The sequence below is a fragment of the Pelodiscus sinensis genome, chromosome 17 (genome assembly GCF_049634645.1).
Source record: "Pelodiscus sinensis isolate JC-2024 chromosome 17, ASM4963464v1, whole genome shotgun sequence".
In the NCBI taxonomy this organism is placed as follows: Eukaryota; Metazoa; Chordata; order Testudines; family Trionychidae; genus Pelodiscus; species Pelodiscus sinensis.
In genome coordinates this window covers 35171157-35188069 of record NC_134727.1, presented here as the reverse complement: position 1 = coordinate 35188069, position 16913 = coordinate 35171157, and the positions used below count along the sequence as shown (strand labels likewise).

General features: G+C 54.9%; 1 protein-coding gene across 4 annotated transcripts in view; it reads left to right on the top strand.

Moving 5' to 3' along the window:
- Window positions 1–16913, top strand: part of CAMK2A (calcium/calmodulin dependent protein kinase II alpha) — an 86125-nt gene that overhangs the window by 49903 nt on the left and 19309 nt on the right. For all 4 annotated transcript variants that reach the window (XR_012896389.1, XM_075900544.1, XM_075900543.1 and 1 more), the window contains 6 exons: window positions 1391–1474; window positions 2984–3078; window positions 4043–4165; window positions 8433–8516; window positions 10071–10113; window positions 15365–15405. Coding sequence is in view for 3 of the 4 variants with exons in the window: in XM_075900544.1 (XP_075756659.1) it covers window positions 1391–1474; window positions 2984–3078; window positions 4043–4165; window positions 8433–8516; window positions 10071–10113; window positions 15365–15405 (470 nt within the window). In the remaining variant the exon portion in view is untranslated. The remainder of the gene's footprint in view (window positions 1–1390; window positions 1475–2983; window positions 3079–4042; window positions 4166–8432; window positions 8517–10070; window positions 10114–15364; window positions 15406–16913) is intronic.

Sequence of the window (16913 nt, the reverse complement as noted above, 5' to 3'; positions counted from 1 at the left end):
GATGTCACAAGCAACATGGGTACCTTGAGTATCTGCCTCTGAATCTAACCAAAGGGTTAAAAATTTCCCACTGAGCTCCCCAGGCAAAGCCAGGCCACCGGGGATGGGGGAGCACGTGGAACCTTAAGAACAGCTGCATGGCAACCAGACCTTTACAAAGCTGCAGATTTGGCAGCCTTTGTGGCTCCAAGGTGAAACCATCCTTTGTATAACCCAGTTGCTTTCATTGGGAAAATACACGCTTGGGTGCCCAGACAAGACATAAGCAAAGTAACTGAATGGGGAATCCGTGAATGGATTTGCAAAGCCAGGACTCGAGCCACGGAGATGCTGTACGGGTCTGGTGACTCTGTGATGGGTACGCAGCCAGGAACTCCTCAGCCCTGCTCCTAGTCCTCCAGTGGCTCATGCCACGTTGAAATCCCTGAGTGCCTCTTTGCTGCACTGCTGCAGTTGCTGTGTACTGCCGCCTCGCAGGACAGCTGGGAAGGGAATGTGTGAAACTGGTCTTCCGTCCAACACTTGAAACCCAGTGAGGCCTCAGTTCTAGGGATGGGCTACCTGGGTACCTCTTTGTAAGCAAGCGTGCCAATGTGGAGATGAACACAAAGGGAGACAGCAGGTGTAGGATGCAAACCCAAGATGTCTTTCCTAATGCTGTGCCAGCAGCTGGTTTGGTACGTTGGCTTGGTGTCTCACACGGCTTATTTTCCTATCCTTCCTTAACCCATCTGATTAGCCACTGAGGTTGCGTCTACTGCGGAGCTGTTTCGGGATACCTCTGGTATCCCAAAATAGCTAGTCTGTGTCTTAAGAGCAAGCCCGTTATATTGAAATATAACGGGCTTGCTATTCCGACATCCCTGTAAATCTCATTGCACGAGGGATAAGGGACGTTTTGGAATAGCGCTTTATTTCGAAATTTGGCGCCGTGTAGAAATAAGATCGAAATAAGCTACACAATTTCCGTGGCGCAAATTGCGTAGCTTATTTCGAGGTAAGGGTGCTGTGTAGACGCACCCTGATAGGCCAGGACTTCTGAACCACAGGACAGATTGGTTTCTCGGTTATACTGGTGTCAGTCTGGACTAACTGCACGCACGTCACTGCAATTAAATCACTGGATTGACACCTGCATAACTTAGTGCACAATCTGACCCAGGGCATTCACAGCCCTGAATAAACAGGTCCTGAATCTGCAGACCTGTAGTCGGATTACCCGAGCGTGGGCTCTCTGGATGGCCACTTAACTTTGCCCTGGCCGTGCTCAGTGGGCTAATTGGGGCAGACGTCCCAGGCCACGTGTCCGTCTCGCGGTCGGCTGCCGGGAGCTCAGCGCTTCCTTGCGAGCGCTGCCGTGACTGGGTGTTGTCTGGGTTTGGTTCGGCAGGCTTTGCAGGCACGCCCGGGTACCTTTCTCCAGAAGTGCTCCGGAAGGATCCTTATGGCAAAGCTGTGGACCTGTGGGCGTGTGGTAAGTCAGACGGAGCTTAACAAACAGGGGAACAGGAGACAGAAGCAGTGGCCAAGCTTTTTATTTCCCTCACTCCGCGCCACTCGCGCCAGCCGTGTCAGAGACGGCCTCGTGGTATGTTTAAGTATTGAACAGCCACGTTCTCGTGCATGTGAAACCACCAGTGGCAGTGGAGAGGCCCTGTGTTCACAACGTGTGACACTAGCGTTCCATGCCACCCCTGTCACGGGAGAGACCACTGCTCAGGACTACGGGTGCTCTCCAGCAGTGACTCCCGGCAAGCCAACTCCTTTCCTGTAGGCCAGCTTTGAAAATGCGGCAGGGGTGGCAGGTTTCTCCAAAACGCGAGCACTTGGTGAAATGCCAGTGCTCTCCTGGCACGTGCCATTTGCACGAGGCCAAACCAAGTGTGGCTCGTGGGTCTGGAACACGATGCACCAGTGACCCAGTTCATTAAAACGTCACCTTCCAATGGCTTTCGCAGCTCAGGCCCGGGGAGAGGCGCTGCTCTCCGGATGGGATCCCAGGATGTCTCACAGCGCAGCGTGAAGAAGATTTCTCTTCGGGCCCAAACTATTTTCAGGGAGGCCCCTACACAATATGCACCTACATTTTGTGGACACAGTGGCTGCGACAGCATGCACATATCAGAGGGCTGCATGCGTCAGGCAGTCAGCTATTTGCACGCATGAGCGAGAGAGAGACAGGCAGAGAGACTGAAATGGGCAGGCGAGACAGCTCTACTCTAAAAATTCACTCTCACCTCTAACTTTCCCTCGTATAGACCAACACAGAATCAGTGAGCTAAACTTTCCCCCACATCCTCTTATTAGAGTTTTTCTTCACGCAGGTGAGCACCATGGCTTAGCGGGCTAACGTGCCTGCCTTGTAAACAGGAGATCCTGAGTTCAAGTCTCAGCAGTGCCTTGTTTGTAGGCCTTTGCTCTTCTCTGCTCATGTTGGTTGGCTGGCTAGCTCAGCTGGTTAGAGTATGGTGCTAATAATGACAAAATCGTGGGTTCAAGCCCTAGCCTGGCCATTGGATGCTTTTGGTAATGTGGACTCGGTTGTGGCATCTCCATTGTTGGAGATATTGAAGAGCAGGTTGGATAGACATCAATCAGGAATGATCTAGACGGTGCTTGGTCCTGCCGTGCCGGCAGAGAACGGGACCTGCTGACCTCTCAAGGTCCGTTCTAGTGTTCTGTGTTTAACTCCTTACCAGAAGATGTTGTGAAAGCCAAAACACTAACAAGGTTTTAAAAAGAGCTAGATAAATTCATGGAGGATAAGTCCATTGATGGCTATTAGCCGGGACAGTGTCCCTAGCTTTTGCCAAAGGCTGGGAATGGGCGACAGAAGAGGGATCACTTGATGATTGTCTGTTCTATTCGTTCCTTCTGGGGCACCTGGCCTTGGCCACTGTCAGAAGACAGGAGACTGGGCTAAATGGACCTTCGGTCTGACCCAGTGGGGCCTTGCTTATGTTCCTATCCCTCTCTTGTATAGGAGTCATCCTCTATATCCTCTTGGTTGGGTATCCTCCCTTTTGGGATGAGGATCAGCACAGACTCTACCAGCAGATCAAAGCTGGGGCCTACGATGTAAGTACCTTTGGTTTTCTCCCCGCCTCACTCCTCTCTCATTCGCCCATCTCCTCTCTCCGGCACTCATCTTGTCTCCCCGCCATCACTTTGACAAATAGGACCGGTGGCTGAGAACCGCTGCTGGTTTGAAGGAGCCAGCTGCTCCAGTCCTTCCCTGCCTGTGATGGGCAGTGTGGAAGACCATATCCACCAATCACAAACAAGGCCATTTCAAGGCCTTGCACAGGCAGCCCTGCGACAATGGTCCCTGTGAGCTGACACACGTGGGTGGACATCCAGGAGAGATTCAGATGCTGCCCTGTTGATTAGCAGAAGCTCCCGCAGCCTCCCAGCAGCATGTGTGTCTGTTGGTGGTGCACATCTGCACATGCCTTGGTGCACATAACAAAATTTATTCTGCACAGGGGGTGGAAAAATTAGAGGGAACATTGATGTGTGGTGCGCTTTTCTCTGTGGAAACCGCACAACACAGAAGGGCTAGGGATGCTGCAGGCCACCTTGGAGAGCCCCTCTGAACTCTCTCGCTGCTCCTGAGATGTCAGATGGGAACAGCACGAGCACTCTAGCTGCCTGCCACTTCTGGGCTCATCTGCTTACAGCTTTCCTGCATCCAGCCTCCAGCCCTGAGCCAAAGGGGAATTCTGACAGCTGTAGGGTTGCTGTTCTCTTTGTAAGCTGCTGTTCCAGGCTGCAGGTGGGGGAACAACAGTGGGTCTGATCCTCCCCAGTAGAAGACAGACTTTCTCCTACTCTCCCTGCCCTGAGCTGGCAGAATTAACCCTTCCCTCTCCTTCGGCCAAAATACACCCCAGCCTCTCAGCACGAGAAGAGAATCCCCTTCGTGGCAGAGGAGTGGGGGGGGGGGGGGGGGGGGGAACGAGCCGAACTTTATCTGGGTGGGCTGGGCAGCAGAAGAAATGCCCCTGCTTCACTCTCCCACCCGGCCCCTTTGCCTTTGCAGTTCCCTTCCCCCGAGTGGGACACGGTCACTCCTGAAGCGAAAGACCTCATCAACAAGATGCTAACGATCAACCCCTCCAAGCGTATCACAGCAGCAGAAGCTCTGAAGCATCCCTGGATATCGGTAAGCAGGGCGCACAGGATGGGCCCCTCGGGGTGCTAGCTGGGAGATGTGGCCTGTTCTGTGGCATGGGCACGCCTCTTTTAAGGATGACAGTCCAGGAATGGGGAGGTTTTATGCAAATGATGGGACACCTCACTTTGCATATTGGTGAACGGGCATCACCTTGCATATGGACGGTCTATCGGATGAGTTAGGGAACCCTCTTCCCAGGTCTTGCCCCAGGATCAGTCACCCTGATGCAGCGACAGGCATTTCTCCAGATCAGCATGAGACATTTAGGTGTCGTTAAGCCCTAGTGCCTTTCAGCTTAGAAAAAAGGAGACTATGAGGGGATATGATAGAGCTCTATAAAATTATGACTGGTGCAGAAAAAGTGAATAAGGAAAAGTTATTTACTTATTCCCACAATATAAGAACTAGGGGTCACCAAAGGAAATTAATAGGCAGCAGGTTTTAAACAAACAAAAGGAAGTTTTTCTTCACTCAGCACACAGTCAACCTGTGGAACTCCTTGCCAGAGGATGCGGTGAAGGCTAGGACTTTTACAGGGTTCAAAAAAGAGCTAGATGAATTCATGAAGGTTAGGTCCATCAACGGCTATTAGCCAGGATGGGTAGAAATGGTGTCCCTAGCTTCTGTTTGTCTGGAAATGGATGACAGGAGAGGGATCACATGGTGATTACCTGTTGTGTTCCCTCCCTCTGGGGCATCTGGTATTGGCCACTGTTGCTCGTGCTTAGAGTCAACCAGCAGCTGGCAGTTGACTTGAAGTGCTAAGCCCCTTGCAGCATGGGGGTCAGGGGAGTGCGCAAAGTCTCCTCCCATCCTGCCCCCATCCTGCAAGGAGCGCCTGGTGCTTAGAAGCGCTGCGCTTCTCGCAAGGTGGGAGGAGACTTCACATGCTCCCACCTGCCCCCAGGCCAATCAGCTCTGTGCACTCCTTGCAGGGCGGGGCAGGGCCGGAGGAGACGTTGCATGCTTCCCCCCACCCCCAGGCTCTGATTGGCCTGGGGGCGGAGGAGCGGCAGACAGTGCCGGCCCGAGCCGTTCTTGCATCCTGGGCGTGTGGCGCCCCTTACAACTGCAATCAGGCGCCCCCTATAAGTTGGTGCCCCGGCAGCTGCCCGGCTAGCCCCCCACCCCCCTTAATCTGGCCCTGGTGGCAGGGCCTCTGCAGGCCAGATCAACTCACTTGGTGGGCGGATCTGGCCCACAGAGGCCCTTTTGCCCACCCCTGGTTTACAGCCCCCAGTCCTGGCGCTCAGTGTTCTGTGCTGTTATTTAGCTCTAATTTACTCCTCAATGTCTTCTAAGAGCCCAGTGAGCAGTGGGAGTGTTGGCAATCCTGCTGGACAATATTGACCTCCTGTGGTTTGGCAAATTCTCTGGTTTGACACCGGTCAGAGGGTGCTGGGCTAGAGAGGTTCAACCTGTCACTGAGTCCTGCCTTCCTCCTCCTCCTGCTCCCCTTCCTCCCCTCAGCTGCAGCTTCTGATGTAAACGCAAACCCAGCACGCCCTGCCCTCTCTTCAGTTCGGTTTCCAGCAGGCATAATATTGCCTTCACATGGTGTGACGGACCGGGCCAGGTCTGGGCACCGCCAAGGGCGTCCGCTCAGGGCGAATTGCTCAAACTCAGGGCTCCTTACAGCCCCTGACTGGAGACCCTTCCCAAATAGGCCACAAACCAGTTACACTCATGAGCAAAACCCCTCAGACACTCCAGCTCTCCCTGTGCCACAATCAGCCATGGGCCTAACACACAGGTGAGAGGTTATAGAACCCAATCTCATCTACCGCGAACAGGTTCTTCCGGTCCCAAGAAACCAGCCACAGATCCCAGTAATCTTACACTCTGGATCTTACCCACAAAAGCACGCTGGGCCAATCCTTTAGAATCTAAAATCTAAAGGTTGATTAATAAAAGAAAGAAAAGCATGAGAGTAAGGCTGTTAAGGAGAATACATTACGTGCATCGAATCGTCCAGTTCTTGATACAGGCTCTCAGCAGAGATGTTATAAACTGCTTTCTTAAAAGTCTCTGGTGTACATCCTGTGTCACGACGGGCCTATGATTCTTCCTGGCTCGCTGTTCCTCACAAGGCTGCATCTGGAATCAGTAGCAGAACCGAAGGCCGGATGGAGTCTGCCTCATGGCATTTTATATCCATGCCTGGTCTCTTCCAAGCTGGAGCAGGTCACATGGCCCAGTGACCTATCCTTGTGTCCCAAGTCAGCAATCATGATACTAGCTGGTTTGCAGGTCCCAGACACATTCCTCAGGTGTGGACTAGCCTCTCTGAGAGCCCTGTCCCTGAAGCCTTGCTAATTAGCATAGTCACTGACTGACCATGCCTGGCACTTTGCTCGGTCTCAGACAGAGAATCTTCCAGCATCAACACAGAGTCCATATTTATAACTCCATGTATAGATATCACACAAGCACATGAGTAGAATATATAGAATCAGTAGAACACAAGCTTTCGTTTGACACCTCACATGGCCCCCTTTGTACACACTTTGGGGCAACCCCCCCCCATGGGTGCAGCAGTGACCTGTCTGATCCCCTTAAAATCCAGTAACATGATACATGGCAGAAATACTCTTTTTCTAGTGCCTTCTGGATCTTTAATGCTTCACCTCAGATCTGCAACATGCTCCTCTGCTTCCCAGTTACAGGGCCCTATTGTATGGGCTATAACAACAGTCAGGATGTGTCTACACAGAGACTCAAGTGGACCTCAATTAGATCAGCCTCCAGCCACTGGTGGCTGATGTGCACTTTACCTGCTCCCGTCAGTGGTGCACGTCCTCCTCAGGAGCGCTTCCCCTGACTGAAAAGGGACAGTGGAGGGGGCTGTGAGTCAGGGCGTATTTCCCCACTGGGAGTCCAGCAGTCCTCTGGTGTCTAGGCACCGGGGGCAAGCAACCTGGATTTCTCGCCTCTCCTGTCCTCACCTGGCTCTAACTGCCCACCTTCCTTGTCAATTTCACAGCTCCAGCATGGAGCCCTGAAATTGACAAGACAGCCAAGCACTGATTTAAGTAAGGCAGTGTCTACACAGACACAAGTCCTACTACGCCTCTCGTGTCAGCGTAGTAGGGGCTGGACCCTTATGTCAGTGGGACATGCTGACTAATTAGGTTCGAGTGTGTTGCCTTATGTTGACCTAACTGTGTAACATAGGCCAGGCCTTAGTCCATGTGTACACTTAAGCATGCTCTGGCAATCAGTCTGCTGGGGTTTGATTTAGCGGGTCTAGTAAAGACTTGCTAAATCGACCGCTGAGGGTGCCCCCTTCAGCACCAGTACGCCTCACTTTTGTCGACAGGAGCGTTTCTCCTGTTGACCTCCTGCTGTGGAAATGGCACCAATCTTGGCTTAAGGTACTTCGATTCCAGCTGTGTTATTTATGTTGCTGGAGTTGTATACCTTAAGCAAGGGGTTCCCAATCTGGGGTACGCGTACCCTCAGAGGGTATGAGAAGCTTCTCAAGGAGATACGGGGAATATTTGGTAAATAACTAGATTATCCTAATTGAAATATTCCCAAAGTAGTAGTGTTAGTGAAAAAAGTTGTGGATTCTAGAGTCTAGAATTTAGTTCCTTTCATATTGAATAGGGGGTACGGGAAGGTTTGCTAAAAGCCAAGGAGGTATGGGGACCGAAAAAGGTTGGGAGCCCCTGCCTTAAGCCAATCTTCTCCTGCAGCGTAGACTTGGCCTTAGAAATAGGAAAGGCCCCCAGGCAGGGGCCAGTAAGAGAGCTCCTTTCCATGGGAGAGATTGTACCAAACACGCACCTTTCATCTCATAAAGCTAATCTACGACCAGAGTGACAAATGATCCGTGAACTTCACCTCAGTGCCTTGTATAGTCCATGCCCCAAAGCCCTCTTCACGTCCCTCCTCCCCACCAGCTAGGAACTGCAGTGTTAATCAGCCAGACAAATCAGGCCGCCCAGGGCATAGCTAAGCTCTCGGCAAGCTAATTTACAGCCTGCTGCACAGCAGAATGAGGAACGAATGAGCGAAGAGGGTGACAAACTCACACTACCCATTAAAGTTTTATCTACTGCTGCCAGAGAGGCCTAGGCAGCTGCATGTAGCTATGGCCTCATGCCTCAGCCAGGAAGCCAGAGCTGTGCACGCAACAGCAACAGTGTGTGCGTGTATGTGTTTGCAATATGCCTTCCCCAGCTCCTCGGGTCTCCAGGTTTCTCCCCTTTCTGCTTCCCTCCCCTTCTGAGCGGACGCTCCTCTCTTCTAGCACCGCTCCACCGTGGCCTCGTGCATGCATAGGCAAGAGACAGTGGACTGCCTGAAGAAGTTCAACGCCAGAAGAAAGCTAAAGGTAATTCGCCCGGACCCATCCCTGCCGCCCAGGGACCTTTGAAAGCCCGATGGGAAGTGCACAGTGAGTTTGTTTTCCTGAACAGGGAGGGGATCTGCTTGGATTTCAGGGGAGCCAAACTGGCCAGGGAAAGCAGAGGATGAGCCGAGGGGCTGAACGAAGAAACTAGGCACAAAAAGATATAAGAGGTGGTGGTTCGCCGGCCCCACCTGCTGTGTCTGACTGGGGCCACTGGGTATTCTGAGGAAGCCATCTGTTGGGTGCATGAGCCGGTGGGTGAAGGTAGGGCTGGGAGGAACAAGGGGAACCCCCAACCCTACCCCTCTACACTGGTCCCCGGAGCACAAAAGGGAGGAAGATGCACAGCTCCAGCCTCCCTGGCCCCAGAGCAGGGGGAGGGCGCACGGCCCCAGCCTCCCCAACCCTAGAGCACAAGGAGGATGGACACACGGGAGCAGCAGAACTCTGCTCCCAGTACGCCTACAGCAGGCATTCTGGGGGCTGTTCTAAGCAGTAATCTGCTACTGTAACCAGTTGCTCAGATGTGTTACCTGACTAGCGAGTAGAGTCGACTGGCAAACGGAATCCATTCCTGGTGAACGTTTTTGTGGTATTTTTGTTTGTGTGTTTTTGCTCCAAGTTTAGTTTTGATGGACATTTTCCCGCTGCTCCCCAGCTGTAGTTAGTATAAGAAGTTCTTTTAATCGCAAAGAGCCTGATTCTGATCTCTGTCACCCCCATTTAAATCTGGAGTAATTCCACTGTGACAATTCACACAGACTAAGATGAAATCAGAGCATGGCCTTGCATGTCTGATACTCCCTTTGATCTCATGGGGAAAGGCAGTTTAGTGACCTGCCGGGGTAACCCTTTGATTGTGGTTCGGGAGGCAAGTACAGAAGAAAAAGCTGTTACCGAGAAGCAAAAGCTTGTGTTATTGGAATGACCAGAGTCCTGGTGTTTGGGCCATTTTCACTATGGCAGAATCTCAGAAGGGCAGATGATGGGGCAAGGGGAAAACGTCATAGAAACTCGCAAGAGCAGTCTCTCTGCTGGCCTGTCTCAGTGCCTTTGGCACACAGGTAGCGGTGAAAATAGTTTTAAAATTTCTTACAGGTACTGTCCTGTGGCACCCCGGGTCCCTGCCAAGTCTTTAAACGGCTCCCTGCTGGCTTTTACCACAGCCCAGCTAACTCTTGCTGGAGCTGTGCACCAGGATGCATTCGCTTCCTTTCGCCTTGTGCAGCCCGTCAGAGAAATGTTGCCACTGCATGGCGTATCAAGAGGGAATCTAGATTGCTAGGTGACCCATCATCGCATCCCTCCCATCCCCATCAAGAGACTTGGTATGTGGGGCCCTTTCCAGGGTACCAAGCACGGCCCTGATTCTACCGACTGTCTTCTGGGTCGTTCATATCATGCCCCTGTGCAATCTCCCCCCAGCTCCAGCTGGTTCCCTTTCCCCCCCTCCCGGTCCCTTTAGAAGGGCAAAGGGCCAGACCTGACTCCGAGCACAGCGATCTCTCTCTCCTTTCTGCCTCTTGTGTATTGCAGGGAGCTATTCTCACTACGATGCTGGCAACCCGGAACTTCTCTGGTAGGTGTTGGCGCCGCTCCTCACGCTCTTTACTCGGGTGCGTTGCATTTATTGTGCACACGGGGTCTCAGGTGTTCGGTGGAAGCTGATCTGTACCCACAAGAGCCAGTCAAACCCAGAAGCCTCACTGGAAAAGGCTGGCATAGACTGTCCCCTCCGCGTTTGCACCCGGCATACCCCGTGGGATCCCAACACTCCAGCTGTGTGTGCCTCATGCTGGGAAGCCCCACCCAGCCGGCAGCTGGCAGGTGACCTGGAGAAGGGAAAGGGGAGAGACGCACGTGCACAGGGATTGGGAGATCACAGTTCCTGGAGGGCTTTCCAGTTAACAGGCAGCAGGGTTCACACCTTGCAGCGGTGGAGAAGGGGCCGCTTCTCTTCACAGTTCTGTAGCCAGTGGCTGATGCTCAGAGGAGAAAGTTTCTGCTGCTGTAGTAACCGCTCCCCCCACCATGCCAGGATGGGCGGGCAGGAGAGCTCTCCCCACATCTCTGGGCAGAAGGAAAGGGGAAAAGCCTTTCAGGAAGGGATCTGGGTTCAGGCTGTCCACTCACCTGTCCCCACTAGCTAGGCTGTGGGTAATGAGAGGCAGGTATATGGCCCAGGTCTCGTGGGTCTCTCTGCAGACATCAGCACAGGAAAGCTAATCACGGAAAGCATCCCCTGCATAATCAAGGGTGCTCAGGGACTGGACCTGGAGTCCCAAAGGCCTCCCATACCCATGGCTGGCTCCGAAAACGTGGGCCCTGTTGGGAGGGGGAGAACATGGCTCTCTGCCTCGCCCATGCGAGTTATTAGGTGGTTTTCCCTGAGCGGATGGATCAGCTGCAAGGCTGGTTTTGGAGTCCAGCCCCAAGTGAAAAGGTCTCTCTGTGGGCGGGCGGGTGTCAGAGAGTCATGGAAACATTGGAAGCCAGCCAGGTACTGGCAGAACTAGCCTGCAGCAGCCCCGGAGGCTGGAGTCTCGGTTTCTCTCCGGTGTATTTCTTCCTTTCCTTCGCTCCCTCTCCAGGGGAGCATCCTGGGATCAGCGTGTCAGGACGGGTTTAAGCTACTGGGAAGTCTGGTCTGTGCCCAACAGTTCTACCTCCTTCCCTTACTCCCAGAGGCTCTGTTACAGCTAGCGGTGCGCACGCAAGCCGACAAGCAGGGAGCTGGGGAGGAGTCCGTAGCCCCTATGGGATGCACAGACATAGCTAGCCAGGCTCCTGTCTCGTGGGGTCTCAGCACCATTCAAGCAAACGCTACGGTGGGAATTCACATCAAGGGATCATGGATTCCCGGTGGATTTCCGAATGTGGTACCAACCGAGATCTCTGCCAATGAGTCTGAACTAGAACCCTGCGCAGGCCCTGAACTACAGCCCAGCTCCGCCTGGCCGTGTGGCTGTACCGCCGCCCAACCTCGCTGCCTGCCGCGTCTCCTCTCTGGGGTCGTGCAGCCCCGCGGGGGGCAGCACAGCTGCATGGCTAGGAAAAGCTGCCGGCGTGGGTCTTGGCTCCTGGGAGCTGCAGCATCATGTTTCTCTCCTTTGGCTACCGTGTCTCCTGGGAGTGGAGCTCTGCAGCTCAGCGGAGACTGATTTCTAGAGCCAAGGATATTTCTACCCATCCCTGGGGAGAAATCTGCATTTCCTCTCCCAGCACAGCCCCCTTTGCAACCTGCTCAGAGCTCCAAGAAAAGACAGGGGAGGACACTGGGGTTTAATATGCAGGGCCGCAGGCCTGACCTGAGTGTGTCCCCCCAAAAGGGGGGAATCTCATGTCAGGGATCCAGCCAGGCTAGAGAAAGGGTGGGTCAGACTTGCTGTGGCCACTGGTGTATTTTGACCTGGCACCGTCTCAGGTTTGTTCCACCCTCCTCCAGCACGAGGCAGAACAAAATCTCTGCTAGAAAAACAGCTTGGTGACAGTAAAGCAGGTGAGCACATCTCGGTGCTAGACCGCAGGCTTTTCCAGATCTCTTCGCTTGGTGTCTCCGGCGGTGCGGAGGGCTCGGTCGCTGACTATTATTAGCCGTATTGTCCTCCTGAAAAGACAGCTAACCTTGGGAATCGGCTGAAGGGCGGATGGGGCCACAAAGAGTTTTCTGATCTTATTGTTCCTGTGTGATGGTTTTTTAGTTACATGGCACCCAAAGCAAGCTGGGGGCCTTGCAGGCAATTAGAAGGCACAGTTCCTACCCCAAAGTCTTGGCAATCTAAATAGCACGGCCGATTAGCTCTCGCTAATAACCCACATGCTGGGATAGCCCTGGAGCAAACCTGTTTCCGCAGGTCTGTGTGCTGGCAGTTGTGTGTGGAGATGAAGGCTGTGAAAATGCCCCGGAGCACAACGCTGACTCCCAGCTTCAGCAGCTGCTGGCAGGGCCAGGGGGGATGTTGAAGTCCTCACAAAATGTGCCCCACCCCCCGCTGATTGTAACGCCTCCTCTCCCAGGGCCGGTCGCTCCAGCTCCAGTACAAAACGCTGCCCGTCCGATTCACACTGTACTGGCATAAATGCGACACAAGGATGAACCCTGGCCGGGTTGCCTCGTGGCTGGGAGGGCTCAGCTGGAAGTAAGGCTGTTACGTTTAGATTCATCAGCTAATCGAATAGGCGACGGAATTTGCATCGATTAGTCGATTAGTCGATAAGGGCGCCTCCGCCTTTGAAACGTGGCAAGAGCCCTGCCGAGTCAAAGGCGGACCTGCAGCATGGAGCACGGCCAGCAGGGGACTCAAGCAGCCCCCTGCTGGCCGCTGGTGGCGCTTTGCTTTTGAAATGTACAAGAGCCCCGCCCTGCTTTTGAAAGCAAGGAGCAGAGGACTGCTTGACTCCTCAATTCACCCCAGGCTCCCTGCAGCTCTTCTGCCTTTGAAATGGAGCAAGAGTTCCCCGCTGCACCCCAGCCTCTTCTCTCCACGGAGAGGATACTGGGGGGAGCCGGCTTTTAAGACGGCTCCCCCCCAGCACCAGATCCTGCTCCCCTCCTTCTTGCTTCCTCTCTCTGATAGAAGCAGCAAGGTGGTGGGGAAGTGACTAGTTGTTTACATCCCTAGCTGGAAGACTGCTTTTTTGGGTGGGGTGGGCAGGGAAGCTGGAAGTTATGGTGGGACCAAATGGATTGTGCACATGGGAGGAGAGCTGGGGAACTAGGAATTGGCGGGGGGATGGGAGAAGGAATTGGATGCTGGTCTAGGGCAGAGGAGCTGTGACGTGTTCAGCTGAATGCTGGAGGAGCCAGGGTCTCTTCTGGGGCAGGTCTCTGGCCAGGGCTCTACAGAAGGTCAAAGCAGATGGTCACATGGTCCCTTCTGGCCTGGGAATCTGGGATTCTCTGAACAGGTGGAGGGATGAGGGCAGGGCACTGGTAGGTGGGAGGAGGCAGGTCACCTTTTCTTACAAAAGATCTTGGCATTGAAAAGGTTCAAAAAAGGGAAACAAAAATGATTTGGAGTGGCTGCAGTGTGAGGAGAGACTTAAAAAAATAATGAACAGTCTTGCAGCACCTTAGAAACGATCAAAAAATGTAGGTGGTATCAGTGTGGGCACAAGTCACTCAGACTGGGACTTTTCAGCTTAGAAAAGAGGAGACTAAGAGGAGATATGATAGAGGTCTATACAATCATGACTGGTATGGAAAAAGTCTATACAATCACCCTGGGGTCGGCACGGGACGGCCAAAAAGAAAAGTTATTTACTTGTTCCCATAATAAAAGAATTAGGGGTCACCAAATGAAATTAATAGGTAGCAGGTTTAAAACAAACAAAAGGAAGTTTTTCTTGACACAATCAACCTGTGGAACTCCTTGCCAGAGGATGTTGTGAAGACCAGGGCTTTAACAGCATTACAAAAAGCTAGATACATTTATGGAAGTTAGGGCCGTTAATACTTATTAGCCAGAATGATTAGGAATGGTGACCCCCCCTGCTGGCTGAATCTCCCACTAGACTGTGTCTGTCAGAGGCTGGCAATGGATGAAAGGAGGGGGATCATGTGATGTTCCTCTGTTCTGTTCACTCCCTCTGGGACACCTGGCATTGGCCATTGTTAGAACACAGGACACTGGGCGAGATGGACTTTTCGTCTGACCCAGTCTGGCCGTTCTCATGTTCTTGCTGAGGGAGAATGGAGGGGGGTTTTAAGCTTGCCTGGGGTGGGGCCTTATGGGAAGTCTCGGGAGCTGGACAGAGGGTGGTTGGCACAGGCAGTTTAAGAGAAGCAGCTGCACAAAGTCAGCGGGTGGGTCAGAGAGAGCAGGTGAGCTGGGCGGGAGGAGGAGCCTGAGCGCTGGGGCCTGCAGGAGGCATTGGGAGAGGTCAGCGGCGGGGGCGTATCAGCCCGGGCAGGTGTCATGGGGGTAGTTAGGGTTTTGCTGACACGGGGCACTTGCGGGCTGGCAGAGTGAAACACCCAGGAGGGATTCTATATCGGCCTCTGCTAGGGGCCTGCCCTTGAGCTTCAAGGGCCTGGGCGTTCCAAACTCCACCCCATAGCAAAGCCACTTCCCTTCCCACGTCCTGCCTGGGAATCCAAAGCGCTCCCCCCGCCCCGCCCGCTCCTCTCGCCCTGCTGCGTGGGAGGGCGGCTGCTGGAAGTGCGTTAGCTCTTTGCCGAGGGCAGGCCAGTGGGAGGGTGCCGGAGCGGCCCGGGGGGATGGGGCTAGGCCTGCGGCGATAGGTGGGCTCCAGGGAGGCCGTCTGCTTTTCATCATCGTCAAAATGTGGGCTGCAGCTGTCAGGCCGAGGGAGCCGTAGCACATGACCCCGGCAGCATGGGGCTAAAATTAGAGAGGCAGGCAGGCAATGCCACCGCCTGCTGCAGATCGGTGACTGCCCAGCTCCCCGGGACAAAGACAGGAAGGGAAGCCCCGGGGGCAGGACCAAGGCATCTGCTCAGCCACAGAGGACACGAGCCCCACTGGCCATGGCACTGCATGACCCTTGAGTGCCGGCAGGAAAACCAGCCAGAGACCTCTCCCTCTGCCCGCCCTGCTGCTGCGCTGGCCCCTCCGCGGAGCTGGCTTGACGTCGAGTGAAGCGGCCTTTATTTCTGAGGGCCGGACAAGGCAGGGCTGGCGCTGAGCAGTGCGCCTCGCAGGCCCGGGGGCTGTGGAGGGGTGCTCGGGGGCGGGAGCGCAGCGCCAGGGACGCCTGAACCCCTCCCGCCTGCCGTCCGACGCCGTCCTCCCAGATGCTGCTGCTCCTCGCTCTGTTGGCCTTGGCGCCCTGCCTGGCCCTGCTAACCTCCTGCCTTCTCTCCACAGGCGGGAAAAGCGGGGGCAACAAGAAGAACGATGGCGTGAAGGTAAGCGCTCCCTCCCGGCCGGGACAGCTCCCCGAGGCCGCCGTGGGTTCAGCTCTGCCAAGGGTCCCACTGGGGCCTTCCTCTGTCTGAAAGTGCCACGCGTGGCTGGCCCGGTGCCTGGGCACCATCCCCTTCTGCCAGGGGCCCTTCCTCTCTCTTCCCCCTGGCCCTGCTTTTGCTCAGCGGAGCTGCAACAAGCGCAGAAGGGGGGAAACTACAGTACAATGTGCAACGCTCTCTAGGGAGAAGCTTGTCAGCTTGCGGCTTGGGGAGCGAAGCACGTGGATGCGCCAGCTTGTGCCTGAGCAATGCCCTCCTCCGCCGCCACACAGGAAGGTGGTGGGAGGAGAACTCAGAAATGAGCCTCCGTCTGAGGCGTTGGCTGCTGCTCTCCCACTCGCAGCCCTCGCTACACCCCGGCCCTCCCCCAGAAGCGCAGGCGTGGTGGGGAAAGGGAAGGAGGAGAAGGGAGGGCGGTGGGGAAGGGGTCAGGGAAGGAGGGGGGCGGGGAAAGGCAGGCTTGCAAGGCAGGCCCGGCGGGGAGAGCCGAGGGTTGAGGCGAGCAGCCGTAATTCAGAGCGGAGGCGTTCCCCCGCCTCGTTAGCATGAGAGCCATGCAAATCCAGCCTCACCCAAGGGAGGCTGAGTGCAAGAGCCTGGAAGGAGCTGCCTGTCTTCAAATGAATAAATGAACTGCATGAGCCGGGCTCTCTGCAGAGAGCTTCACAGCCTGCCAGTTCCACGCCCGCGCCGCTCGCTTCCTCGGCGGGTGGCACAGGCCCACAAGGGCAGGAGGGTGAGCCCCCCCCCACCTCCCCGGCCCCCTCCAGCTCCAAATCCAAGAGTTAGGAATAATAAGAAGAAGAAAACAAAAATCCCATTTTACTTCAAACGAGCATGGACCCTCCAGGTCTTTGTTCCTTCTGTCGCGTGTGGGGGGCCCAATGGCGCCCCATGTGCTTGTGGTACCTGCCTTGTTCCACCCCGCACCCACAGCCAGGCAGTCTCCTGGTGTGAGAGCCCAATGGAAATCCGCCCTCTCCACGAGCCACCCTTTGGGATGGCCTCTGGTCAGTGGGGAAGCCTCTCTGCATGATGCCCGGGCCGGCTGTCCCTTGCTCGCAGCTGAGGAGAAGAGGCTGACGTCGGCCCTCAGTCGCAAGCGCCCATCCTCTCGCCGCACAGTGGTCAGGCCCCTGGGGCAAGGTCCAAATGCGCCGGACGTCACTGAGAGTCTTCCCACTGTTTGGGCTTGTGACCGGACGCCTTGGGGATCTCTTCCCTCTTGGGCTTTCTCTGGGCTCCACCGTACGAGCTGTGCAGGGTCACCGGGCTCTAGGAGGGTCAGAGAGCCAGGCCAACCTGCCTTCCCTTGTGGGGAGTCGCTAGATGCTCAGGGAGTCGGGCAATGAATTGCTCCCTCCCTCTCCGGTCCCGCTGGAGGAAGTCGAGCCAGCAGCGCCGACCGCATGAAGAGCCACCACACTCATCCAGGCTTTGCTGCCAGC